This window comes from Pipistrellus hanaki (assembly GCF_964339955.1).
Source record: "Pipistrellus hanaki genome assembly, chromosome: 16".
NCBI lineage: Eukaryota > Metazoa > Chordata > Mammalia > Chiroptera > Vespertilionidae > Pipistrellus > Pipistrellus hanaki.
This window is the reverse complement of record NC_140518.1, coordinates 3,290,383-3,317,295: the sequence shown is the minus strand read 5'-3', so window position 1 is coordinate 3,317,295 and position 26,913 is coordinate 3,290,383. Positions and strand designations below refer to the sequence as shown.

Here is a 26,913-nt window from a genome sequence, read left to right as displayed (position 1 = left end):
CGCTGCTCGCCCTGCAGCTGTGCCTGCAGCCTCCTTCTCAGCTCCTCACACACACACTCCAGATGGACCCTGGCCAGGCCTGGACGCTTTGCCTCCCCCAAAGCATTGGAGTCACTGAGCCATGTGCTCTTAAATGATGACACTGCCTGTCTGCTACCTAAGGAAATGAGGAAGTGGCGGAAGACGGAAATTTAAGGGAAGTCGATGAGAGAAACAAAATGTTATGATTAAGACAAATCGAGGGCAGTGAGCGCCTGGCTCCGCTCAGGAGGGCACTGGCATTTGGCGGTGACCAGGGAGGGAGCCCCCAGGCAGGACCATGTGGCTGCTCCCACCCCTGCTCCTCCTCATGGTCCCAGGTGAGTGGGGCCGGGGTCTCAGGAGCTGGGGTGACGAGGCTGGCAGGAAGCCAGAGGGTCTGTCCCGAGGGACCGGACACGTTAGGGCTATTGGCAGAGCCCTGTCAGCATCCAGGCCCCTTTGGGTGAAGTGGAAACCGAGGTGCTTCTACCTGTCAGGGGCTCTGTAGGTGCAGGAGAGAAACAGAAACCTAGCGAACACAAGGGCCCCTCCGGCCAGTGTCTCTCAGCCGGGCTGTGCTTTGGACCAGATGGACGGGTCGTGGGGAATCCTTCTCAGCAGCTTTCAGGAACACCGATGCTCGGGCTCCGGCCCAGACCCACCCTGTCACACCGGGATCAGGGTCTGGGTGGTTCCAAAGCCTGGCAGCTGGTGGGGCTTGCAGAAAGCCTCCAGGAAAGCGCTCAGGTCCAGGGAGGGACGGGCAGTGAGGCCAGGGTGGGCAGGCGCTCTGGACCGTGGGTCCAGTCACTCACCCGCTGCCCGAGTTTCGGCTCCGGTGTAACCATGGCCAGACGGTCATCCAGCGAGGTCAGGGCAGTGACGGAGACAGGACAAAGTGGTCCGGCGGCTTCGGGAGGGCTGTGTTGGCCACAGAATCTGGGAACCTTAGGAGAGAGGATCTGTGAGCTGAGCCTGGAGGGATGATGTAAGGGTTTGATTCCTTCAACGCCGAGAACCTTCGGTGGGAGGGAACGCTGTGCCAAAGTCTGGAGACACAAAGAGCATGGTTTTCAAGGTAAAAAGGAAAACAGTGTGAGTGTGTTTGTGTGACTGTGTCAGTGTGTGAGTGTGTGAGTGCATGTGTGAGTGTGTGAGTGTGTTCGAGTGTGTGTGTGCATGTGTGCTATGAGTGTGTGCATGAGTGTGTGACTGTGTGTGTGAGTGTGTGTCTGTGAGTGTGTGTGAGTGTGTGTGTGAGTGTGTGTGAGTGTGTGAGTGAGTGTGTGTGTGTGCATGAGTGTGTGTTTAGTTCCTGTAGCTCTATCCCCTGTGCAGCGTCAGAGGGTGAGGGCTTTAGGTGTGTAGGGGACGGAGGAGGCCCAGATATAACCTCATCGCTCTAGGATTCACAAATAAACCTGCGGGTCGAGCCAGTTTGGCTCAGTGGATAAACTGTTGGCCTGCAAACCAAAGGGTCCCGGGTTCAATTCCGGTCAAGGGCATGTACCTCGGTGGCGGGCTTCTCCCTGGCCCAGGCCCTGGTCAGGGCCAATGCAGGAAGCAGCCAGTCGATCTTTCTCTCACATCACTGTTTTTCTATCTTTCCTTCCCTCTTCCACTCTCTGAAAACCAGTGGGAAAATGCCCTCGGGTGAGGATTAAAGAGGAGGAGGAGAAGAAAGCCTGCAGCCTGAGGGCAGGTGGGGGAGGAGGAGAGCAGGAGGGGCGGATCCCCGGAACGGGGGCGGGGGGAGCGGGCAGAGGCCTGTGTTGGGCATTCAGATCCCAAAGGGACCTTCCCAGGAGGGGTGACCGGAAAGGGAACCTTGCCGGGGACTGAGGAACAAGCAGGAGGCGGGGTGTGAGCACCCAGAGGCTGCCAGTGGCCCGGGGCGGGGCCCGAAGCCCGCCAGCCCAGGCTGCGGGCAGGGGTGCGAGCTGGGCTTGCTTTGCAGGCTGCTTCTCCATGTCCGGCCCGGGGTCCGGGAGCGGTCCCCGAGGGGGTTCGGCGACCATCCAGTGCCGCTATGACCCAGGCTATGAAAGCTACTCCAAGTGGTGGTGCCGCGGAGAGGCCTGGGGTTCCTGCCACACCCTCCTTAAGACCACGGGGTCCGACGGGATGGTGAGGAGCGGCCGCATGTCCATCCAGGACAACCACCGCAGTCGCCTGTTCACGGTGACCATGGAGGAGCTCCGGACCAGCGACCAGGACGTCTACTGGTGCGGAATCGAGAGGCCAGGAACCGACCTGGGCCACCAAGTGCGGGTGTACGTTGGTCCAGGTAGGACCCGCCCCTCCGGTCCTCGGAGCCTGGCAGGGGCCGGCCATGGAGCAGACAGAAGGCTCCCTCTGCCTGACTGACAGGTGGGGAGGAGGCAGGAGACCACATGTGTGCTCACATACGTGCTTGGGGGGATACGCAGAGTCTGGTGACAGAAAGAGCCAGCTTCAGCATGCCTGTGCGCCTCCATCCAGTGCCACCAGGGGGCAGAGAAGGGCCGCTGCACGTGGGCAGGCTTGTCCAGAGCCAGGTTCCTCTTCTCCAGGCTTTTCGGGCTTTGCCTCTATCCTCAGAGCAGCCCCAGCCCGACCGACCCCGGGGCCTTGTGGGCCGTGCAGGGAGGAGTGGGGTGTTGGAAAGCCCTTATCCGATTGCCTCAGCCACTGGACAACTGGTCTCCCTGCCCACCCCCTCCCCCCATCTTCCTCTCCCTCCTCTGGCTCCATAAGAGCAAAGGAGCCCTGGCCAGTGTGGTTCAGTGGTTGAGCATCGTCCCGTGCTCTAGAAGGTCACTGGTTCAATTCCTGGTCAGGACACATAACTAGGTTTCAGGTTTTTTGTTTGTTTGTTTGTTTCTTGATATATTTTTATTGATTTCAGAGAGAAAGAGAGAGGGACAGGGAGAGAAACATCAATGATGAGAAAGAATCATTGATTGGCTGCCTCCTGCACACCCCTTACTGGGGATCAAGCCCACAACCCGGGCACATGCCCTTGACCTAAATTGAACCCGGGACCCTTCAATTCAGCAGCTAGGCCAGGTTTTAGGTTTGATCCTTGGTGGGAGCCTATATGGGAGGCAGCCAATTGATCTCTCTCTCTCTCTCTCTCTCTCTCTCTCTCTCTCTTTCTCTTTCTTCCCCTCTCTCTAAAATCAATTTTAAAAAACATATGAAGAGCAAAGGAGGGGGCGAGGGACTCTGAGCTCATTAGTGGCAGAAGGGAGGGGTTCACCACCGGGCAGGGGCTCCCACAGGCCTCCCCTGGCTGCCTCTGAGCCCTGACGGGGCCTCTGGGCTCAGCCACGCCTGGCCCGGAAGTACCTGAGCTCCCCTGGCCTCAGAGACCCGGAAGGAGAGTCAGGTGGTAGCCCCGCCCCCAGGTCCACTTCCTGAGCCTGCGGTCTTGTCTCCATTTTGGGAATCAAGGAAACCACCCCCTCTTCTCTCCCACTAAACGTACGAGCAGACAGCAGACTCACCTATACCCAGGTCCCCAAAACGGCTAGGCCTGTGTCAACCACCATGGCTGAACTTATTTTGTTAACACATGCAGCTCTGCCTGTGATAACACAACCGCCTGAACTGGAGACAACAGGTATGACTGAACTGACGTCACTGTACACGGCTGAATCTGTGACAGAAACCCCATCGGTCAGTCTGGCGGCCTCGCCTCCCATCGCCCAGAGCAGCAACAGCAGCATAGGTCTCACCGGATCCCTCACCAGGTGAGCAGAGCTGGGCCCCTGCAGGCCTTCCCCGCCACCCCCTGTGACTGCCCCCCTAGGGGTGCTCTGTCAGGGACCCCCACGGCGCCACTCTGAGGTGCCCCGTGCAGGAGAGAAACAGCAGAGCCTGCACTGCACCTCCAGGGCAACCTTTGACCTCTGCAGGCTTAAGGAGCACCACCTCCCCACGTGGAACCTAAACAAAGCCCTCAATGGGCTTCAGGCTCTGGCTCCCTCTGGTTCCCCCCCTTCTCTCCCCCAGGAAGCAAGAGGAAGTGTAGGGGGTTCAGCCTCAAGTGCACTAGGAGGAAGGTATGCTGTATTAGTGTCCTTTGGCTGCTGTAACAAATCACAGCTAACACTGGTTTAGAACAAGCTCGCTGTTGTCCTATAGTTCTCGAGGTCAGAAGTCTGGGGGGAGGCTCATTGCACTAACATCAAGGTGCTGGCAGGGCGGAGTCCCTCTGGAGGGGCCAGGGAAGGATCGTCCCCCGACTTCTCCAGCTTTTAGGGGCCACCCACATTCCTTGGCTCGTGGCCCCATCGCCCACCTGCAAAGAGCCTGGTGATTACCTGGGATCCACCCAGATAACCCAGGATAATCTATCTCCTCACCTCTCAGCCAGCTGGTTAGTGACTGAAGTCCGCCTGCAGCCTGAATGCCCCTTTGCCACGTAGCGTAACGCACTCAGAGGTCCCGGGGGTGAGGGGGTCTTTGGGGATCATTATTCTGCCACAGTCCCGGGTAGAAACATGCTTCATTGCTCCAGCCCTCCTCCCCCGCAGGCCGGGGCGATGAGAGGAAGGGGTGGGAAGCTGAGGGCATCACCCTGAGGTCCGCGCCTTCCAGGGGCTCCCGAAGGGCAGTCTATGAGTTCTTCCATCGAAGAGCACACATCCCCAGCCCCGATCCATCCCATCACAGCCCGGTGGGCTCCCCGAGATCCAGGGTCAGGCTCCCTTCTCGTCCGGGGCGCCAGCCTCTCAGGATCGCCCTCCAGGCACTCACTCTCCTGCTCCAGCTCAGCCCCTTCCTCCCTCCAGGGTCCCATTCCTGGGGGCCGGACCACGGTGGGCAGTTTGCTCAGTGCTGAGCCTGAACAGAGGTGGTGGGGGGGCTTCAGGACCAACTTTGTCCGGTTCGGAGAGCAGCTGTTCTGTCGAGTGGAGGGTGCAGAGGGCGTGGCTTTTATCGAGGCTGGAGAAGTACAGGAGGAAACGGGGGTGGGGGTGGGGGGATGGGTGCTGCGGGGAGCAGGACTTTTGAAGAGCGCGCAGTGGATATTTTTAGGACGCGTGACACCCTCCCTTCCTCCCTCCAAAAAACGGTCAGTGACATCAGCATGACTCACCCTGCTCAGGCAGGCTGAGGGACAGGGGATGAGGCGTAGGGCGAGGGGATCAGATTCTTGTACCCGGATAGGAACCTGGGCCCCAGTTGTCTCACTGGGCCAGGTGTCCACCAAGAGGGATACATGAGCAAGTGCACCTCACCTTTGCCCTTAGTGGGGGTTCAGAGCTGCGAGAGGCCCCTCCCAGGAGAGCCCCGCAGAGAAAGCTGTGCCTACAGGGAACGGGACCGTCCTCTGCTTCAAAGACCAGACCTTCTAGATGGGCAGGAAGTACCGAGGGAGGCAGGGGTGGAGAGAGGAGTAGAATAAAGCTTGGCTGGACTGCGGGTGAGCTGCAATGCATTGTGGGAGATAAGCCAAAAGGCAGGAGGGAAACAGGCAAAGGGTGCTGGACCCTTGGGCAGCAGGACTGAGCCCTGCAGAGGGGCCTTCCGGGCCAGGAGAGAGGCCGGGGCTTGCCTGTCACCCCAGTCTGAGCCGTGGGAGGTGGGGGTGTTTGAGGGGGACAGGGGCTGCCCCAGAAGAGTCTCACGCCTGTGGCCACCCTTTCTGCACAGGTTCCTGCTCTGCAACCTGCACGTGGTGCTCCTGACTGTCATCAAGGTGCCCCTGCTTGGGGGCCTGCTGTGCGCCCTGATGTGGCGGAGCAGGAGCCAGGGGGACTCCAAGGGGAAATAGGTCCGTCTTCGCAGGAGACCGCAGTCCCCACGCCATCGAGACCCTCTCCCGGGACTAGCAGAAGCCCCTGCCGTCTATTCAAGGGTGGGCAGTGGCTGCAGTTCCCAGAGAGAGGAGGACCCTGCTGCCCCAAGGACCGCCTCATTCTGGCCTTGGGAACAGTCGGCTGCCCCTCTCGGACAGCTGGACCCTGGTCTCCACCGAAGGAGAGAGACAGGAAAAGCGGGGTGCAGTCCTCGAAGCACCTGCAGTCCTCCCTGTGTGGATGCCTCATTTCCTTGTGACTCTGCTGTGGCTCTGCCCAAGGTCATGGAGCACGACACTGTCTGGGGCTCCGGCCAATAAAGGAAGCAAGAGTCCAGACCAACAGATACGTCCAAAGCCTGGATTAAACCCAAAAGCTCAGAGTGTGTCTATAAAAGCATAGACCCCAGCACCACCACCGCCAGCACCACCGCCACCGCCACCGCCACCGCCACTGCCACCACCACCACTGCTGCCACCACCACAGGAGGTGTCAGAGGGCTGCTGACCGCACCTCCTGTTGCATTGGAACCTTCTGGAGAATCACCTGAGCACAGACAATCAAAGACAGGATTAGACCATCACCAGCTCCCACCGACGTGTCTCCTCTGTGCTTCCTATCACACAGACTGATTTCCTGGGCTCTTTGAGATTATATGGGTTACTGCACTGCTTCCATACATCCGAGAGGGCGTGAAGGGACCCTGAATCAAGCACCAGGGTCAGGTGTGTCTCACAGGATTGCCTGTGAGCTAGGAGAGGGGAGAGGGGAGGAGCCTGGCAGATATCTTTCTGTCCCCCAGAGAGGACCCCCTTGGACCCCTTTGTGTAGATGCAAACTAACTGAAGGCTAGGAGTGAATAAAAGAAAATATGGGGATGTTTGTTTGTTTGTTTGTGTTAATCCTGAGGATATTTTTCCTTTGATTTTTTAGAGAGTGGAAGGGAGGGGGAGACACACAGAGAGAAACATGGATGTGAGAGAGACACATGGATTGGTTTCCTTCCACATGTGTCCCATCAGGGTTGGGGCTGAATCCTGCAGCCGAGGTACAATATGTGCCCTTGACTGGAATCGAACCCAGGACCCATCAGTCTGCAAACTAACGCTCTATCCACTGAGCAAAACTTGCTAGAGCCATGGGGACTTTTTAAGAGAAATTTTAAAATGTTATTTTCTGTGTTTTTTAAAGTAATTCTTAAGGTGTATTTATATCTCAAAAATTACAAACCCTTCGCACACTGAGTTTATTGGTTTAATGAGTTCTTTTAAGGGTCAACACCTAGGTTATTGTCATCTCAGCCAAGATACTACTAGAGGTGGTGGAGAGATAACTAGTTTGGTCAAAAGCATATCTTTTTTGTTAAAATTTGGGGGGAAGGGGAGAGTTTCAGAAAAAGAAAGTATCTAAAAAGGTTCCTTAGAAAGAGGATGATGGGAAAAGCGTAGAGAAACGCTGCTGTGTGTCCTGGTTGAAGCAGCCACCACCCGCACACTTCAGGGGAGGGGACAGAACCCCAACGTGAAGGAGGAGGGGGTTCAAGGGGTTTTCATCCATTTTTAAAATATATATTTTTATTTATTTCAGAGAGGAAGAGAGAGGGAGAGAAAGAAATATCAACGATGAGAGAAAGTCATTGATTGGCTGCCTCCTGCATGCCCCCAACCAGGGATCAAGCCTACAACCTGGGCATGTGCCCTGACCAGGAAATCAAATCTCGACCTCCCGGGTAATAGGTCAATGCTCAACTACTGGGCTACGTTGGTCAGGCTCATCCATGTTTTAAAACTGCCCTCGTGCAAGTCTTAACCCAGCATTTTCATGTCACGTGAGAACAAGAAGACCTGAAGGGTGAGGCCCCTGCTCCCCAATCACGAGGTCAGGGAGCAGAGTTGGACCTGGCCTGAGCCAGCCCAGGCAGGCCCGCACGTGGTCCCCGCAGGTCCATCTGTGCCTGGAGAAGGTCAGTTCCCAAACCTGCTGAGGGTGCCATATGGTCCCAGGCGTAAGTGCTGGGCAGACACAGCAATGCTTCAAAATTTTTCCGCTTCACCCAGAGATTACATCCTGCACCCACGACTTGCAGGGATTCGCAAGCCTGTTCCATTTTGATCACAATATTTTTAATGGAGTTTGATGCCTGACAGGAGGGATTTCACGTTGGGCTTCTCGTTTAAAAGTTTAAATGCCTGAAAACCATGGATTTTTTATGCTACGTGCTCACAAAAGCCATCCAAGTGCTTAAAAGCTTCCAGGAGCTCTCTGGGGCCTCCAGGACTCCTTTAAAGCATACCCACTAGAAAAGAAAAAATAAAAGTGTCTTTCTTGCACATGGCATGATTGTCTCCAAAGAAGATCCCAAGCAATCTACCAAAAGACTGCTAGAACTGATCAATGAGTTTACAAGGTCACAGGGACACACACACAAAATATAAATATGCAAATTGACTGTAACTTCACAATGCCCAACAGCCAATCAGGTGTGAGTATGTAAATTAACCCAATAAGATAGCAAGTTAATTTGCATATACAGATACAGAGTGGCTGGGCAGGACACCTGCTATGAGGGGGAAATGGGGGGAGGAGGGAGCTACAGGAGCAGTGCTCTGGATGGTGCAGAGAAGACTGAAAGCTCCAGCTGGAAGAAACACTGAAGGCTCTAGCCAACTGGAGCAAAGACTCCTGCTGGAGAAAGAGGAAGGTGGTGGCCAGAGCAAAGGCCTGGGTACCAGGTGCCAGAGGAAACCTGGTGCTGAGAGCCAGGGGAAGGAAGACCTATTGCACAAATCTTTGTGCAAAGGGCCTCTAGTATTTCTATATTTCTATATACTACCAACAAACATGAAGAAACTGAAATGAAAAACACAGTATTTGACAAATGCTCCCCTCAAAGGAAGAAGTACCCTACCCAGGTATAAATCCACCAGAACATGAACTGCACTTTATGCTAAAAATTTACAAAATGCTGATGGTGGAAGTCAAAGAACTGCACCACATTTGTGGATGAGAAGACTCAAGATCATAAAGATACCCATTTCACAATATTAATCTACTAGAGGCCCAGTGCATGAATTCGTGCATGGATGAGGCCTGATCGAGATTGATCGGGCCTGGCTGTTGGAGGGCCAGCCCCACCCCCTGCTCAAATTCCTCGTTGAACTCCCGGTCAAGGAAACAATTTGCATATTAGCCTTTTATTATATAGGATAACTTTAACACAATTTCTACCAAAGCCATAGCAAGATTTTTTTGGTAGCTAAAGATAAGCTTTCTGTATGCAGAAAGGCAAAGGAACTAGAATAACTAGAACAATTTTGAAAAAGAATAAAGAGGGAGGAATTATATCTGCCTGTACTCGCTACTCTTGCTAAGTAGTCACTTAACCTGATGTTGACTTACTGCTGTGGCCACAGTAATCAAGAAATGTGACACGAGAGGAGGGACAGACACACAGATCCATTGAAGAAAATACAGAACCCCAAACGCCTGGCTCTTATCTGTAGGGTCTTCAAATGCTCTGTCCTTGGTTCTGAACTTTTCCCTTGAAGATTTCACCTCTCCCTCCGACTCCTCTCCAGCATCAGTGCTCTGCTAACCCACATCTCTGGCTTCCTGTTAGATTTCTCTGCTTGGTCACACTGAGTAACCTAAGCTATGTACCACTCAAGCCTGTGCCTGCCTTTCCTGTGTTTGTAAACAACACCCCATTCTTGTGGTGTTCTAGGTTTGAGACCCCGAGAAGAGGGGACAATGGAGTCCAGGGAGCTCAAGCTCTGAAGTTGTGAGGGGCGTGTCTTCCAGGAGCCTCCTGTCTGCAGGGAGGAGGTGGTTATTGCCCTGGGGGACACTGAGCTAAGTTTTTGTGCCACAGAGAAGAATAAAGAGCCAGGCTTTCTGAGAGTGTGACTTCCAGAGAATACTGGAGGATATGGGACAGAGAGAGGAGGACCCAACACAGGGGCCCGGAGATTCATCTTTCTGCCCCTGGAAGACCAGAGTCGGTGTCCTCTGAGATCCAGGACCCTCCTGGAGGCACAGGAACAATAACCCCCAAAGGCTTAGGTCCATGCAGAGTCCAGGCACTGCTGCCTCCCTGCCCTGGAGTGCAGAGCCCGCAGGTCTCTCTGGTCCAGTCGGAAGGTCTGTATTCCCGGACAGGGCTTTTCCGGAGCTGGTGGATGGCATGGTGGAGTCCCCTGGTCAGGCTGACTCTGTCCGCCTCCGGAGCCCTTCTGACACCTGCTCACACAGAGGAGAGCAGCGAGCACGCCCAGGAACAGGGGCAGCTTCAGGAAGATCAGAAACAGGAAGTGGACAGTGCTGAGCGGAAGCCTGTGGGGGACACAACGATGGGAAATGACATGCCCCTCCGGGGGAGGCCCGGCACCCTTTAGTCCCTGCTTCTCCCTGTGCCTGACTCTGAAGCCCGAATCACTCGGAATCCAATTTAGAAGGGACCCACTCCCGAGCCCCTGCCATCCCTCCCCGCTTGATCCAGATCTGCCCTGGGGACTTTCCCAGGGGGTCGATGGAGAAAAGAGAGAAGAGGATGATGGAGGAAAGCGAGAAGAAGATGATGGAGAAAAGGAGAAGAGGAACCAGGCCACGCCAGATTTCTGAGGGTGCTCCCCACTTTCTCTCTCTCTCCCCGTCCCTTTGCCTCTCGGCTTCCCCTTTATCAATGACGTATTGAAACTCACACTTGAAGCATCCCAGCCCTTAATTAGTAACTTTGGGGAACTAATGGGTTCAAACTCCAGCCTGGAGCCGGCCCGTCTCCCCACAAACCCACAAGCAGCTCGTGGGAGGAGCAGTGTCGCCAGTAGAGAAGTTGGAGCGAGCCCAGGTTAGGGCCCAGAACCAGGACTCCGAGCCCAGCACAGAGTGGGGAAGGGGCTGCACTGCCACCGGAACCAGCCTCCTCCTGTGTCCCCGAAACTGCCCCCCGGGGTCAGGATGCACAGAACCAGTGACGTTTTCCACTCAGAATCCCCATGTGACAATCAGGACCTGAGTTGGAGGGAAACTCCACAGACAGAAGGGAGAAAGACGTGGTGTGCTTTCAGCCCCCACCTCAGGGTCCCGTAGGGCTGCTGACCCTCCTCCTCCATGGCCTCCGGGGCTTGGGCCCTTACCCTGGGCAGTGGTTGGTGCTGAAATTCTGCCCAGCGGTCACCGCCAGGAACGTGGCAGGTGTGGCCGTACGTCTTATGGTTGTACGTCTTGTGGTTGTACGTCTTGTGGTCGTACGAGGTGCTGGAGGTAAAATCACACATCAGGCATCGCTGTCTCCCCAGCCATGTACCACACAGCTGTTTGAATCTTGGGGTGCGGTGGGGGTGGTGGTGGGGGTGGGAGTGGGGGTTCAGGGGACAGCCTGAAGCCAAACCCAGGCCACATCCTGGGTGGAGCCCCTCAGATCCAGCCAAGAGTCACCTCTAGTAAGTGCCAGGCTGTTCCTTCCACCCCAAGTCTGATTCTACCTGGGGTGAGGGCAGAGGTCCCTCAGGGGTTCCCCAGCCTGAGGAGGAGACTCAAAGGGAGGATTCTGGATGAGGCTGGCTCAGAGCCTCATAGAGACTGTGGGAGAGGCTCAGAGCGCCATTTATATGGAAACTAGAGCCACTTTAACCCAAAGCTGGGGTGGGGATAGGTGCCACCCAGTTTCTCCCGAGGACCTCAGGTGTTCAGACTATTGACATAACTTACAGCCCACCTCCACTCTGTCCTAGCCTCTTAGTGTCCCCTAAAAAGCAGTCATCCAGGGCTCAGCCCTTCGCAGAGCACCCGACACAGGCTCGGGTTTACACAGCCTTTGGGGTCCTTGCTGTTGGGGACTTGGTGATGGATGTGGCACCATCCCTGCCCTTACCGAGATGCAGAGACACCTAAGCAGATTAATTGGCCCACGTTAATGGAAAGTGTGGACACTGGGGTGGGACCCCACCAGGCACAGCTGGAGCACCGAGGAGGGAGCGTACCTCACCCACCTCCCAGGCCGGCAGAAAGGAGGGAGAGGAGAAACCGTGGCAGGTGGAGGAGGCCGCAGGATCACCAGCTGGCATGCACAGGTGATAGGCCGAGGCAAAGAGCAGTGATGAGGAAGGGGCTGAGGATGGGAGAGGGTGTGGATAATGGATGGAGAAAGGCTACGGATGAGCAAAGAGGGGATTTGGCCCACAGGGATGGGAGGCAAGGAGCCACGGGGTGAGAAGCCAGCCACAGGATTATTGCTCTTGAACTGGAGGAGAAAACTTTACCCTCAGCCTAAAAGAGAAAGAGGGAAGAATGGGTTAGGCTGTGTGGAAGTTGCAGGTGAGGAGGAAAGAGATGGAGAGAGCGAGTCTGATGACCCATGAGGTGCACGGTTGGAGCAAGGGGAGCTCTTACCTGGGGAAACAGACACCTGAACCTGAAACGAGGGGTCACGTGACCACTCGTCCAGGATCCACACTGTCTGAATTTTACACCAGTAGGATCCGGCGTCGCCCGCGTGGAGTCTCTCAATGGTCACTGTGAGGGTGAGGTCATCAGCGTTGTCTCTGATGGTCACACGGCCATTTCTCTTTTCTCTCTCAGTTCCCTGGGTCTCCACAATCTTGTCACAGTCGGTGTCATACTGTCCTCGGCACCAGTATTTATTATACCCCTGGTAACCCTTCTCGTACCGACACCGGATGGTCAGGGAGTCCCGCTCAGTGCCGGTCACAAATCTGGGGCCCACCAGGGACAGGCAGCCTGGAAAACACAAACCACATCCCAGGACTGCATCCCGATGGCCCCCAGTAACAACAGCAGCAGTGGCCTGAAAGCCCCAGGGGGAAGGTGCCAGGGAGGGGTGGACGGTCCTGGGCTTGGGAATGGCGACCTGGAAGGACACCTGAGCTTAGACAGAAGCCAGAGGGCCTGGAGACGGCAGTCAACAGGAGGAGGAGAAGCCTGTGCTCTGGATGCCCAGAGACATGGAGTAACCCACGGGACCCTGGCCCTTAGGGCAGGCAGAGTCGCACCACAGCTGGAGGTGAGAGCAGAGAGAGCTGGCTGTCCTGCCCTGTGCTTAGCCTGCAGCCTCTGCTGGGGGGAGGGGCAGGAGGTTCTGTCATTACCCAACTTTCCTTTGGAGTGAGACTTCTGCATGCTGAGCTTCCTGCAACTCGGGCCTGTCCTTTAAAAGTCCACGTCTGTTTACTCCGCTCTCCGTGTGTCCTCGAGGGAGGAAAACTAAATCTCTGGCTCTCGGGACTCTCTAGGGAGGATCAACACACTCTGTCTGTCACAGCGCTGGCCGCTGAGAAGGGGCAAGTCCCCAAGGAGGCACTAGTAGGCTTCCTGTCACAGGTGTGGGGCATGAGCTGGTCCCAGGGCCTGGAAAGACAGGAGCGGGGCTGAAAAAAGGAGATTGGACATGTAAGTCTGTCCAAGTGACTTGGAAGTTTTCATTGAGCCCCAGCTGCAAAGGGCCCTGGGGGGAAAGGTGAGTCGGCTGTGTGTGAAGATGATGGTGTCTTCCGTCATCTCTTTCCCTGCACCCAGGCCAGGGCACTTAGGTAATTTTATCTCATTGAAGCAAGTAGATTAAAACAAGCAGGGACAAAGCTGATAACCAGCTCTCTGCAGGGGGAGAGGGGAAGAAGGCCTGATTTGAAGCATTTGCCCATTTCCCTGGTGTAAATACTCTCACTTGACTGATTCCAAGCCAATCTCATGCTGTCACTGAACGTGACGCTGGGAAAACACGTTCATCATTGACTCTCCTGAGGCCATACAAGCTGCTCTGCGTGCCTATTCTGTCCACAGTGGTGATTCACAAAATGTCTACCCGTTATCATCATTGTCATCATCTTTTAAGACGTTTCGAGCACCGCCCAGGTGTACGGAAATACATCTCTTTGAAATGTCGTTCTACGTCTAAGACTTGGATATGAGGGCCTTAGGACACCTCGGAGGTCACCAGCCCACTCATTCATTCCACTTATTAGGAAACCACACAAGGTCAGTGTCGCCCAGCTGGTTTCTTCTTTGAAATCTCTGCCTTCCCACCCAGTTTCTGAAGAGCCTGTCATTGTGGTGGGCAGGTCCTATGCTTCGTAAGGAGACCAAACCATAAAATTATTCTACAAAGATGAAGACTACCCTCTCATTTTCATCCTAAACTTACTTCCCACAGAAGAGGGACGCGGAAGGAAAGTGCCCTCAGGCATTTGCAATGTCTTTTCTAAGAGTTGCTCTTCTGAAGTCCAGCCTGAGATGGACAATTTCACTTACTTTCTTACGAAAGAAAATTTAAGGTAAATGCTGAAAATGGCATTTTAGACGACCCACCCCCCCCCCCTCCAGCTCCATTAATTCTTTCTAGAAAATCTTTCCAGCTCCTTTCAACTGGACTCCGACAAAACAGAACCACTGCCAATTCCTGAACCTTCCACAATCCCTCTAGCGCCACATCTGACGTAACTGAGTCCCCTTTCCACTCATTCTTCAAGACCAACGTCCAGTGAGGCCTTGGCGAAGACTAGTGTCCTCCCAACAAGAGGGTTAAGGGTCTCTTCTATAGGAGTTCCACGTTGTATAGGAATTACTTAACTTCCTCATCAACCATGAGCCCCTGAGTGCAGAAAGGGTTCTTAATTACGGCTTCTGGAACAGTCCTGGCACAGAGTTGGTACTCAGTAATTGTAGTATGTAGGATCTGGGGACGAATGTTTAAATGTGTAGCAGAATATTCAAGTGGATGGATGGATGTGTCCTTCCCATTTCTGCTTTCCCTTTGCCTCTGGCTTTGAACTCAGGGCACACCTTCTACCTTCTGCCTCCTGTAATAGCAGGCTCCCCCAACCCCAGCCCCACTCACCTCGGAGGCAGAGAAGAAGCAGAGCTGGAGGCAGCCACATGGTCCAATATCCCTGGCTGGTGTCCCCTGCGATTCCAAGTCCCCGCTGGAATCCAGTTGTTTGCAGCAGAGCGTGGCTCCTCCGCCTTCTTCTCCTTCAAGTTTTCTATGTGTTTCTGTGTCATCTGCTTCCTTTTCAATCTCTAAGCTACTTCCTAATTTGAAGCCTTACTTAGAAAAATGGGAAGAGGGGCAAGAGCCATGCTGGAGGATGGACTAAGCGCAACAAGGAAAATCTGATGACTTTTCCTCCTTCTTAGTGGCAGTATACTGTCTGGGCCACACCCTGAGCCTTCATGAAAGTCAATCCCAATTATTTGAAACCTTGCACAGAGGAGATCCTGTGTCCCCCTGACTCTCTCTTCCTGTCTGGAACTCTTCCTTGTCCTAATCAGCTACCCCTTCTCTCTGGCTGCCTACTTCTGCGTCATAAAACACCCCACTTAGAGACCACCTCCAGGCAGATGGCCCCATACCTCTTCCTCAAACCTAATCTCCTTCCTGGGCTCCAGACCCAATTTTCCTTCTTCCCAAGGGGCCACTCCTCTTGGTGTTGCACTATTAATCTAATCCTATATAATAAAAAAGCTTAATATGCTAAGTGTCCAGTTGGCCTTTCAACCAATCAAAGCATAATATGCTAATGATATGCTAAGGCCGCTCAACCACTTGCTATGATGTGCGCTGACCACCAGGGGGCAGATGCTCCAACCTGTAGGTTAGCTTGCTGTTGGAGTCTGGCTGATGAGGACTGAGTGAGATGGGCCAGACACCCCCTGGAACTCCCCACTCACCCCTAAGGTCCCTCCTCTGCTGGCCAGCTTCCTGAATCTCTCCCTGGCCCTGATCCTGCCCTCTCAAAATCCCTCGGGGATGTCAGAGAGCCGGTTTCAGCCCAATCCTGCAGGCCAGGCTAAGGGACCCCACTGGTGTACAAATTCGTGCACTGGGCCTCTAGTTCCGTATCAGAGTGTTGGTTAAGAACATAGATTTGAGCACAGACTCAAATCCCATCTCCATCCTTTACTAACCATGTGCCCTTGGGCATGTTGCTAAATTGCGCTCATCCTCAGTTTCTTCAGCTATAAAATAAAATAATAGTAATCATTCTTATCTCATAGGAATAAATGAGTGAACACAAGTCAAGTGCTTGGCACAGAGCCTGGAACCTAGTTAACTGATCAGCAAAAGCTAAATATCTTTGGAATAGTCGTGGACATGAAAAACAGCTTCTCCTCTGGCCTCTCACCAGTTATACATTCCCTCCAGTCCAGCTTACATATCGGAAGTGTACTTTTCCCTAGGACACAGGTGCCTGGAAATATAATCCAGTGATGAGCCCCATCAGTAGAAAAGGCTTCTACTTTCCCCTCTATTTCCTCAGAGATCGATATTTATGGCCCTAAGCTTCACTCTCTTTTATAGCTCTCTGCCCACTCACCTGCCATTTCTAACTTCCCCTATAAGGCACGACTTCTTTTTTTTTTTTTTTTAATATATTTTTATTGATTTTACAGAGAGGAAGGTAGAGAGATAGAGAGCCAGAAACATCGATGAGAGAGAAACATTGACCAGCTGCCTCTTGCACACCCCCCACTGGGGATGTGCCCACAACCAATGTATTGTACATGCCCTTGACAGGAATCAAACCTGGGACCCTTCAGTCCGCAGACTGACGCTCTACCACTGAGCCAAACCGGCTTTGGCAAGGCACGACTTCTTATCTTCCCTCTTTCACTGTATCTGATGAAAGATGGTACATAGGTTGTGCCCTAGACCCAACAACAAAGCACATGGGTACTGACAGCATACTTTTTCTTGACCTCATTGGTAGTTATATAAACACGGCTTCAGAATTGTTCAGCAAACTATACATGTGTGTTATATGCAGTCTTCTGTAGGAATGGTATATTTTACAATTAAATGCATACATGTGTGTAACTTATATTCTATATGCAATTAAGTAGACATATATACGCGATGGAGTGATGTCTATGGTATTTTGAAAGAAAAGAATCAAATGCCCAAGAATGTTATATCTCATAGAGAAAAAGAGACACTTTAAAAATGCAACAACTCCAAAGGTACACCCTCCATGTATACTGTCTTTTCTTAAAAATGACTCATAGCCCAATTTAGTTCAGTGGTTAGAGCACCAGTCCACACACCAAACAGTCACAGGTTCAATTTCCAGTCAAGAACACATACGTATGTACATATGTGGGCTGCAGGTTTGATCCCCAGACCTGGTCGAGGCGCATGCAGGAGGCAACGAATCGATGTCTCTCTCACAGAGATGTTTCTCTCTGTCTCTTCCCCACCCTCCCCCTGCCCCACTTCTATTGTCTCTAAAAATCAGTGAGGGAAAAACTTCCTCCAATGAGAATTAACTAAAATTACTCATAGTACTCCACCCAACCGAGAAATCAACCCAAAGAATTTACATTTGAGGAAGATGCCGTATACGGGTAATAATAGTGGAAAACATTAGTTAAACTTTAATATGTAAAGTTTACTTTTTTATCTTTACTGTTGAGAGTATTATAGATGCTCCCCTCTTCTCCCCCTTATTGATCCCTTCCACCCTGTTCCCAGCACGCCCCAGGCCTTCACCACCCTACTGTCCGTGTCCATAGGTAAGATCATTGCTTAATCTCTTCCCTTACCCCCTGCCCACTTCCGTCTGAGATTCATCAGTCTGTGCCATGCTTCCATGCCTCTGATTCTATTTTATTCACCAGTTTATTTTGTTCACTCAATTTCTTTGTGTAGGGAACACCCCTATGGAGCAGGACTTGCTTCAGGAGGGCTTTGGTGCTCACTGAGTCTGCCTGTTGGGTGTGTTGCTCATGGACGTGCAGAGCTGTAACCTGCTATGGTCTGAAGCTGTCCACGGGGTGCACTGGCTCTAGGGCCTCCAGGGAGGTGCAGTCACTGCCTGGGGCCACCCTGCAGGAGCTGTTTGTATTGGGCTTGGAGGTGCCCAGACGAGGCCCAGCTGGGAAGCAAGGCAGGCTGGTGCTGGTGCCGGGTCTTGGGCCTTTTACTGATAGGCTTGGGGCACGCTGGCCCAGCTGCAGCTTGTTTAGAGATTTTAGCAGTCTGAGGCCAGAACAAGGACAGGCCACTTATATGCAAAAGCTGTTGCAAACAGGTTGAGTGAAGCTTCAAATCAGATGGGGCTATAAATTGGATGGGGCGGGGTCTCAGGGAATAACCAGGGTGGAGCAAACACAAATAGCTGCCAGGAACAATGACTTCTGCAAGCACCCACTTGGGAGAAAGCCCCACCACCACCACCACCCCCCTCCCCAGAGTTCCTGCCTGACGCCGGACAATCCAATTCCTTCCGGTATGTGTCTGGGTTCCCCAGAGCCTCGCCCTGGCGCTGGAGCTTAGAGGAAGTGGGACGTTTGTAAATTAAGGATGTAAACCAGTTCTTCCTAAGGAACACCTGGGTCTCTAGCAGCCTCCGTGTCACTGAGCCCCAATCCCCGCTAGTTTTTACAGTTAGGGGACTTTTCTTCCCAGCCCTGGGCCTGGGCTGGGGGGCTGGTGTGGGGCTGGGACCCCTCGCTCCTCGTGGGCGGCCTCCGCAGAGACGATCTCCCTCCCATCCAGCCGGCTTTCAGTCAGTTCTGAATGATGGTTGTTCTGTAATTTATTTATTTATTTTTATTTATGTATGTGTGTGTGTGTGTGTGTGTGTGTGTGTGTGTGTGTGTGTTCTGAATGATGGTTGTTCTGTAATTTATTTATTTATTTTTATTTATGTGTGTGTGTGTGTGTGTGTGTGTGTGTTCTGTATTTTAATTGTAATTTTGATGTACATAGTTGTGAGGAGTTGCAGTGAGTTCAGGCATTTACCTACAGCACCACCTTCTCCTCTCTTCAAATAAGGTTTGGAAAGAGGCTTCTCCTGCAGGGGTACTTGGGATAGACTGGAAAGAGGGGAGTCTAGTAATAAAACTCCAAATATTGAGAGTGGCTATGAGAATTGACAAAACAAGGAAAATGTAAGAGTTACAAAATAAAGGTAGAATCGACAAGATTTTTTGTCCCTTCGGGGTGAAGAATAAGGAGCCAAACATAATCTAGAACATCTAGCTTTGGGGCGGGGGACACCATGAACTGAGTGAGGGAAGCCGGGGGAACAGGCAGGGAAGGAAATGAGTTGGAGGAGCTTCAGGAATGGTCATGAAAAGACCTGCAGGTCGAGGTCCAAGAGAGAGGTGGAAGGTCAACACACTAAATGGAAAGTTTGACAGGGGGGCTTAGTGAGGCCAGTAGAATGGATGAGACAGTGGTGAAAGGAATGTTCTCCAACTTAAGTGTATGTACTGCTCAGAGAATCTGCACTGCAGACCAAGAAGAAGACAGAAATGTTGGAGGACCTGATATTTAAGGGGTTGGCTGAGGAAGAGGAGTCAATGAAGAAAAACAAGAAGTTAATTTCAGAAAAACATGCCGGAGGATGTTCTTCAATGCCCTTTGATATTCTTATCTGCCCTGTTCCAGTCGTGGAGGTCATCAATGAGAATCATTGATCAGCTACCTCCTGTAGGCCCCATGCTGGGGATCAGCCAGCAACCCAAACATGTATCCTGACTGGGAATTGAACAGTGACCTCCTGGTTCATAGATTGATGTTCAACCACTGAGCCCCAACAGCTGGGCGTCACTGGAAACTTTCATTTCCAAAGGCCATTTCAGCTCCTCAGTCCCCACAGCCTTTTCCCACACTTAGGACATGTTCTGAGTCAGGATTACAGGGGCCATTTGGCCTGGTCCCTCTATCCCCTGCTGTTCCAGCCTGTGATGCAAACCCTGCCTGGACCCACCTTGTGGAGGTTTGTACTGGACAGTGTTGCTACTCCTTCCTCCACCTCTGCTTCCATCAGGATGTCCCTGGACAACTTGGAACATGGACACTGGCCTCCTTCCCCACCCCCATGACTTGATTTCTCCCCAGAGGAGCCCAGCAGAAGAGGAAGCCAGCAATGCTGCGATGTGGCACATTCCCGCACTCTGGTTTCTGGTGGACTCCTGCAGCTCCTCACAAGCCCAATGTGGCCAAAAGCTAAACCCAAAGCAAAGGTTTGTGCCCACAGGCTGGCCCGGAGAAAGCATATGAGCCACAGCAGTTCCAGATATCTTGGGGCACGTGTGTGAGGAGCCCCTGCAGATCTGCTTTTCCAGTTGGTGAACCCCATAGAAGAACACGTAAAATGCTCGCATTCAAATACAAAGAGCTTTCACACATTCCCACTTATGTTCACATGCATAGTCCACTAGTCAGCAAAAAAAAAAAAAAAAAAAAAAAAAAAAAAAAAAAGATGAATACAAGCTTCTAATTAGGAGTCAGTCACGAAGAACCACACGAGCAATAACTCTTAGAAACTGCCCAGCATTGCACACTTCCTGCTAAACTGCCTGCAGTTTCAGTTCCTAGATTCTACAGAAGTTTCTATGTGAGCTCATACATGCATGAGAGCGAGTGTCCCAGAAAACTTAGGGGTGTAAACAATGGGGACATACAGGCACAAAGGCAGCGCTCAACCTGTGATCATTGGTTAAGAGGAAATCTTAAAGAGTGTGTTGTTCCCCCAAATCTACAGGTGAGACTAGACTAAGAGATCATTGGAACTGTTTAGATCCACTGCAAAGGGTAAATGGAACTTAGCCAGTACTACCTCTCACCCAAGGTAGCACAGAGTGGGGTTGAACTAGCTGGTTGCAACCTCTTTTAAGGAGAAAAGAGAGAGTAGTGAGTATCCAACTTCACCAGCTATGGAGGACACTGCCGAAGAAACCCAGTTTCCTTCTGCAGCCACCAGAATATTGGGGCAGGACCTCCATGACTAAAAGGAGGCAGATAAGAATATCAAAGGGCATTGAAGAAATGACATTTAGAACTCCAGCAAGAAACTCACCCATGAGCTTGTCGGATAACCTCACCCAATTCCCCAATGGCCTGTGTTGAGTCTATACCTCCCGCAACTCTGCAGCCAAATCCTTGTGCATGAGTTGAGTGTGGTGGCAATATACAGTCTGGTAGACAGGGAAGGAGTGTGGTCAGAAAACAGGCCAGGCTCTGTGGAAAGGAAAACCACAGACTTGAGCTATAGCACCACCTTCTGGAAAACAAAAGAGGTTCCCAACAGTCAGCCTAGTAGTATAAATTGTAAGGTAGAGAGAAAATATACAAGCTTAATAATTCTGCCAAGAGAGGGAGCAAAAAGCAGATATATGCATACAAGGTCGGAGAAAGTTCCAGATACAGATAAAACCAATGAAAAAATATATCCTACCTAAGCCAATTAATAAATATTAGAAGAGATGACTTCTACTTCAAATGCAAAATGTCAAGGCACATGAAGAATCAAAGAACCAGGATATCACATACACACACACAAACACACACACACACACCAAAAAACAAACAAACAAAAAACACAACTAATAATAATCTGGTAAATAAACTCAAAAGACATAAAACTCTGCAATCTAGCCAAAACCAGTTTGGCTCAGTGGATAGAGTGTCGGCCTGCAGACTAAAAGGTCCCAAGTTCGATTCCAGTCAAAGGGCATGTACCTTGGTTGCGGGCACATCCCCAGTAGGAGGTGTGCAAGAGGCAGCTGATCGATGATTCTCTCTCATCGATGTTTCTAACTCTCTATCCCTCTCTATTCCTCTCTGTAAAATCAATAAAATATATTTAAAAACAAACTCTGCAATCTACCTGATAAAGAATTCAAAATAAATGTTTTGGGGACTCATTAACACACACAACAAGACAATTTAACAAAATCAGGTAAACTATACATGAACAAGATGAGAAATTTAATAAAGAGATAGAAATCATAAAAAGAAACCAGATAAAAATTATGGGTCTGAAGAATTAAATGAATAATTTTTTTTAATGTTATAAAGAGCACCAATAGCAGAATAGACCAAACAGAAGATAGAATCAGTGAGCTAGAGGATAGGAACTTTAACATAATCTGGTCAAAGGAGATCAAAGAAAAAAGAAGGGTGGAAGCAAAGAAAGCTGACATGATCTATAGGACACCATCAGAAGTACAAATATCAGAATAATTGCAATTGCAGAAGGAGAAGAAAGGGAGAAGAGGGCAATATTTATTCAAAGAAATAATAGCTGAGAACTTCCCAAACCTGGGGAGAGAGACTTGTACATTCAATTTCCAGAAGCTAATAGATCATCATTATCTCAATGTGAAATGAGCTTCTCCAAGACAAACTATAATAAAACTGTTAAAATTTGAAGGCAGAAAGAGAACTCTAAAAGCAGGGAGAGAGGAGGAAATAATGTAAACTACAAAGGAACACCCATTAAGTTATCAGTGGATTCGTCAGCAGAAACTCTACAGGTCAGGAGAAAGTAGGATAGTATATTCAACATGTTTAAAGAAAAAAAAAATTGCTAGTCAAGAATGTTAAAAGAAAGGAGTATTAAAAATATCTATACTGTCTTTTAACAAATACACAAAATAGCAGGTAAAATGTGGCATCAAATCCATAAACAGGGTGAAGCAAAAGAGTAAAGCTTTTGTATGTGATCAGAGTTGAGTTGCTATCAGCTTAAAATGGACTGCTTTGTCTATGTTTTATGAAAGCCCCCTGGTAATCACAAGGCAAAAACACAACAGATAAAGAGAGGGGAATGACAGCATATTCACAAAGATAAGCAGAAAGAGAGAGGGGGAATAAAAGATAGAAAACAGCCAGGAAGGAATTAATAAGATGGCATATGTAAGTCCTTACATAACAATATTTATTCTAAATGTAAATGGATTGAATTCTCCAATCATAAGGCACAGACTGGCTGCTGGATAAAAATACAAGACCCAACTACATGCTGCCTACATGATATTCTTTCAGGACACACAGAGGCTCAAAGTGAAGGATGGAAAAATATATTCTATGCAAGGAGAAACCAAAAGAAATTGAGGGTCGCTATACTCATATCAGACAAAATAGAGTTTATGCCAACAATAGTTGCAAGAGTCAAGGGGACATTATAAATAGGCTGGCCTTCAGGGAACCCCTGCTTCAATTAGGACTGCTTCCAGATTAAATTTTATTAAACAAGAGGTCCTACGACTGAAAAAAAAAATAGTGTTAAAATTCTTTATACAAAACATCTATTCCACCTGTAAATAAATGATAAAGAGTATCAAAATCCACACCTGTGTGTGCCCGCCATCCAGCTTAAGAAAGGGCATTTCTTGTTTTTTTCTAAATTTTGTTTCCTGACTTAAGTATATATTTTCTATATTCACTATAGAAATTTTGCAAGCTCCAGAAGACTGAGAAAATAAAAATTACATTGCTTCCCTTTTTATTCCGAATATATCGTCTACATCTGAAATTGATGTCTTCTTATACCAATTGTCCCCTTTTCTCATCATGACCATTTTCCTCTGGCCAGCTCATTTCTCACTATCCTTCCACCTCCAAGAAAATGGTCCTCAGGTACACTTATTTTTCGAATGGTGGGTTGTTTTTCCAAAAAGAAGCAGAAGCAGGAATTGATGGATGGGGGAAATCTTTCTTGTCTGGCTTCTACCTGAAATGTAAACTAAATTAAGAGACTGATAATGCACATCCTGTGGTGTCTGGCACGGGGCAGTATCTGGAGAGCATACTGTTGATTGATGACTGTGTCTCACGAGGCGGAAAGCATCCCTGGAGATAAGAGAGAAAACAAAGGCCAGCACTTTGGGAAGAAACAAAAATGCCAGAGAAGCCTTCTCTGCAGCCCAGGCCGGGTTCAGGATCCAGGGTGGGTCTCAACACATAGCGGGAGTGTTTGTTTCCTGTGCTCTGTCATTGTGTCTTTATTTAGTAATTGTCCAGAGGATAGAGGAGGTCCTGGGTGTTTTGAGGAAGGCCACAAAGAAGCCAACTTGCTAGTAGAGAGTGTGCAGGAATCAGCAGATCAATGATTCTCTCTCATTGATGCTTCTGTCTCTCTCCTTCTCTCACTTCCTCTCTGAAATTAATAAAAATATTTTTTAAAAGAAGCCAGCATGGCTCTAGCCGGTTTGGCTCAGTGGATAGATCAATCAGCCCGGTGAATAGAGTTCTGGGTTCAATTTCGGTCATGGTCGGGATGCATGCAGGAGGCAACCAATCGATGTGTATCTCTCACACCAATGTTTCTCTCTGTCTCTCCCTCTCCCTTCCACTCTCTCCAAAACAAATCAATGGAAAAATATCCTCGGGTAAGGATTAACAACAACAACAAAGAAGCCAGCCTGTGCATTGCTCTCAAGAGTTAGCAATCTAGTGGGGATGTAGGACATGCAGACAAATGACTCTACCATGTAAGAGCCCCTTTGGGGCCCAGCTCCTGTACACAGTAGGAATTCAAGAACACTCTATTACACAGTGGCAGGAGAGTCACAGGGCTTTACCACTGGAAGGATCTGAGAGTAGAAAGAGACCTGAGTGCAAGTTCTAACTCTTACCTTTACTAGCGATTTGTTAAATGGGACCAACAATCTGTGTCTCCTTCGATGTCATGAGGAGTAAGAAGGATAAAGAACATAAGCTATAAAGGTCTTCCCAATGTAAGGTGTCTTGGACCAAAGTCCCATCCTCAGAGCTTGTCTTGGAAATAGGTCCCCCCTCTAGTTCAGCCACAGCCATGGCCTGGTGACCTCACTTTAAATATGGTTGTGGGGTGTTGAGCTGCTGACACTCACCTGACTGTCACACATCCCTGTCCTTTGTCACACTCTCCCCGCTGAGTGCAGAATTTTTCTCCCCAGTTATGCCTGCTTTTCAGACCTCCCATCTGTTCCCAGTTCTAAAATGCAAGGTGTAAGAAATACTCTCTTAATTAAAAGCTTTCCTTATGGAACCTTGAACATGAAGGTTGCCCTTGACTCTTTCCTCTCTTCCTGTCTTCTAAAATTCCTCCCCATTCCACCCTATCTCATCCCTACTCTACTCTCATTCTATGTTACCACCATCTCTCTATTATCCATCTCCTTTCCTTCCCACGATCAAGATTACAAGAGAAGCACCTAGGGCACAAAACTTAAGGCATGAAGGTCCTCAGAGTGGGGCATTGGGTGTATTTGCTAAAAGTAGTAGATGATCCTCAGAGTGACTGTCCCTAGGCACCTATCTTGCCTCTTCCTGTTCACCCTTTCCTCACATCTTCTTTGCATATTCAAACAATTCTCTTTCTCCCATCCTTCCCTACTCTTTTGCTCTTTTGACTATCTGGTAGAGTGTTTACTCTCTTTTAAAAAATATATTTTATTGATTTTTTACAGAGAGGAAGAGAGAGGGATAGAGAGTTAGAAACACCGATGAGAGAGAATCATCGATCAGCTGCCTCTTGCACACCCCCTACTGCAGATGTGCCTGCAACCAAGGTACATGCCCTTGACCAGAATCAAACCTATGCTCTATCCACTAAGCCAAACCGGTTTTGGCCAGAGTCTTTACTCTTTATACACATAGCAACTATATTATTTGGAAGACCCATTCTTAAAAACCAATATCACCATGCTATATACACGATAGAAGTGTATGTATCTTTGCTCTGACATCCAAGGGTAAGCAGTCCAAGGCTGGCGTGGTGGCTCCACAGGTCCTTTGTAGCCTGGAGCTCTATGATCCTCAGCACCTGGCTTGCATCTTGGGTGGAAGACGGCTGCTCCAGCTTCCACCACCGTCACTGGTGGGTAGAGGGGGACAGGTGGCTGCATGTACAGGCTGTTCCATCCCCCCTGTGTACTTCTCACTCACGCCAAGAGCCTGGAGCCTGGCCAGGGAGCAGTGCCAAGCCCTTCACTGGAGGAGAGGTGTTGCTGGGGTTTTAGTGCAAGAAAAGCCATCTCACCTCGCCATTTCATAATTTTATGCAGCATCAAATCCTCATAGAGTTTATTCTGGATAATTTATTTAAATCCATTGAACCTAGCAGTTCCCTTGTTTCCCATTTGGTATATGATTAATAGATTACTTCCTTAGGGATCCTAAATGAAACTGCCACTTAATTACCACATGAGGGTCCACTCAAAATTTCAGAATAAGCCGGGACCGGTTTGGCTCAGTGGATAGAGTGTCGGCCTGCGGACTGAAAGGTCCCGGGTTCGATTCCGGTCAAGGGCATGTGCCTTGGTTGCGGGCACATCCCCAGTTGGGGTGTGCAAGAGGCAGCTGATCGATGTTTCTCTCTCATCGATGTTTCTGGCTCTCTCTTCCTCTCCCTTCCTCTCTGAAAAAAAAAAGTGTGAAATTTAAAGTCATCTATTCCTTGGTTCCAAATCCAACTAGCTACCTCCATTTAAAAAAAAAAACAAAAAAAAAAACAACCACCCTGAAGCATCAGTTTCCATTCCTGTAAAATGGACACACTAGTAACTATCTCATAGGATTATTGGTCAGATTAATGAGATAATGTACAAAACATTTTGCTTAGTAACCTGGCACAACTACACAATATCGGAGCCAAGGTTTGAATCTGAAGTCTGTGCTCTCAACCAACATCCTTCTGCCTTTCCCAAGCTGGTTGTTCTTAACTTTTGGGGGGTCGTGTGCATCCTAGAGAGTGTAATTTAAGGTCTGGATCCTCTCCCTAGGAAAATGCAATAAAGGAGAATTTTGCAAAAACATTTCAGAGTCTTCAGGGGCTCCCTAAAGCCCGTCATCTTTCAGCCTCAGGCTTCACACCGCTGTTGGTCTCACAGATGCTGGAAGGAACTGCCCAGGGAGAACAGAGAAGCGGCGCCAGCGTCTCAGGACTTATCCTCTGCAAACCCTGGGGGAGATCGGAGCTGCGTGGTGTGACGAGGACGCTCCTTCACTGAAGAATCAGGAACCGTGAGCTCCCGGACCTACCGCAATGCCCTGCGAATGCAGCCGGGCCGCTGAGCCTCCGGAGATCCCATAGCTGAACGAGATATGCACACGGGCCACCGGCTAGACTGAAAGCTGGCGTCCCTCCCCGCATCCTGGAGTCACAAGACTTGGACTCAGAGCAGACCAGGTCTCAGAACGTCCAGGGCTCACAGGGCGGTGCCGCTGTTCCTGGTGCTGAAACGCTGAGGTCGGGGACCTGAGCTCCAGGTACTCCACCAGGGCTGCCGCGGGAGCTGTCCGGTGCTGAACCCGGATGCTGCCCGGCCCGACCCGCGGAGGGACTTAGACCCGAGCCTGCAGCACCCAGCT

General features: G+C 50.4%; 2 protein-coding genes across 3 annotated transcripts; one reads left to right on the top strand and one right to left on the bottom strand.

The window, feature by feature from the left end:
• Window positions 1–220: 220 nt before the first annotated feature.
• On the top strand, window positions 221–7,369 carry LOC311611658 (CMRF35-like molecule 5). The gene is made up of 4 exons (XM_084864025.1): window positions 221–359; window positions 1,979–2,308; window positions 3,584–3,755; window positions 5,665–7,369. Exons 1-4 carry the CDS (start codon window positions 320–322, stop codon window positions 5,783–5,785), a joined length of 663 nt encoding a protein of 220 aa, XP_084720151.1. The 5' UTR covers window positions 221–319; the 3' UTR covers window positions 5,786–7,369.
• Window positions 7,370–7,475: 106 nt separating this feature from the next.
• Window positions 7,476–26,695, bottom strand: CD300E (CD300e molecule; the record flags this gene model as incomplete). 2 transcript variants are annotated; one of them, XM_084864014.1, is made up of 4 exons in its annotated part: window positions 7,476–10,142; window positions 10,946–11,066; window positions 12,201–12,548; window positions 26,584–26,695. In XM_084864014.1, the coding sequence occupies 4 exons, from the start codon at window positions 26,693–26,695 to the stop codon at window positions 9,869–9,871; spliced, it is 855 nt and encodes a 284-aa protein (XP_084720140.1). In that variant the 3' UTR covers window positions 7,476–9,868. The 2 variants fall into 2 exon arrangements, with proteins under 2 accessions (XP_084720140.1, XP_084720141.1); XM_084864015.1 differs by lacking the exon at window positions 26,584–26,695 and adding an exon at window positions 14,662–16,111.
• Between the last annotated feature and the right edge of the window lie 218 nt (window positions 26,696–26,913).

Bases quoted from the DNA above. Each gene is read 5' to 3' on its own strand.
- LOC311611658 (XM_084864025.1), top strand. From the start codon at position 320: ATGTGGCTGCTCCCACCCCTGCTCCTCCTCATGGTCCCAG. The intron at 360-1,978 runs GTGAGTGGGGCC...CTTGCTTTGCAG, and splicing joins GCTCCTCCTCATGGTCCCAG to GCTGCTTCTCCATGTCCGGC. The intron at 3,756-5,664 runs GTGAGCAGAGCT...CTTTCTGCACAG, and splicing joins CTCACCGGATCCCTCACCAG to GTTCCTGCTCTGCAACCTGC.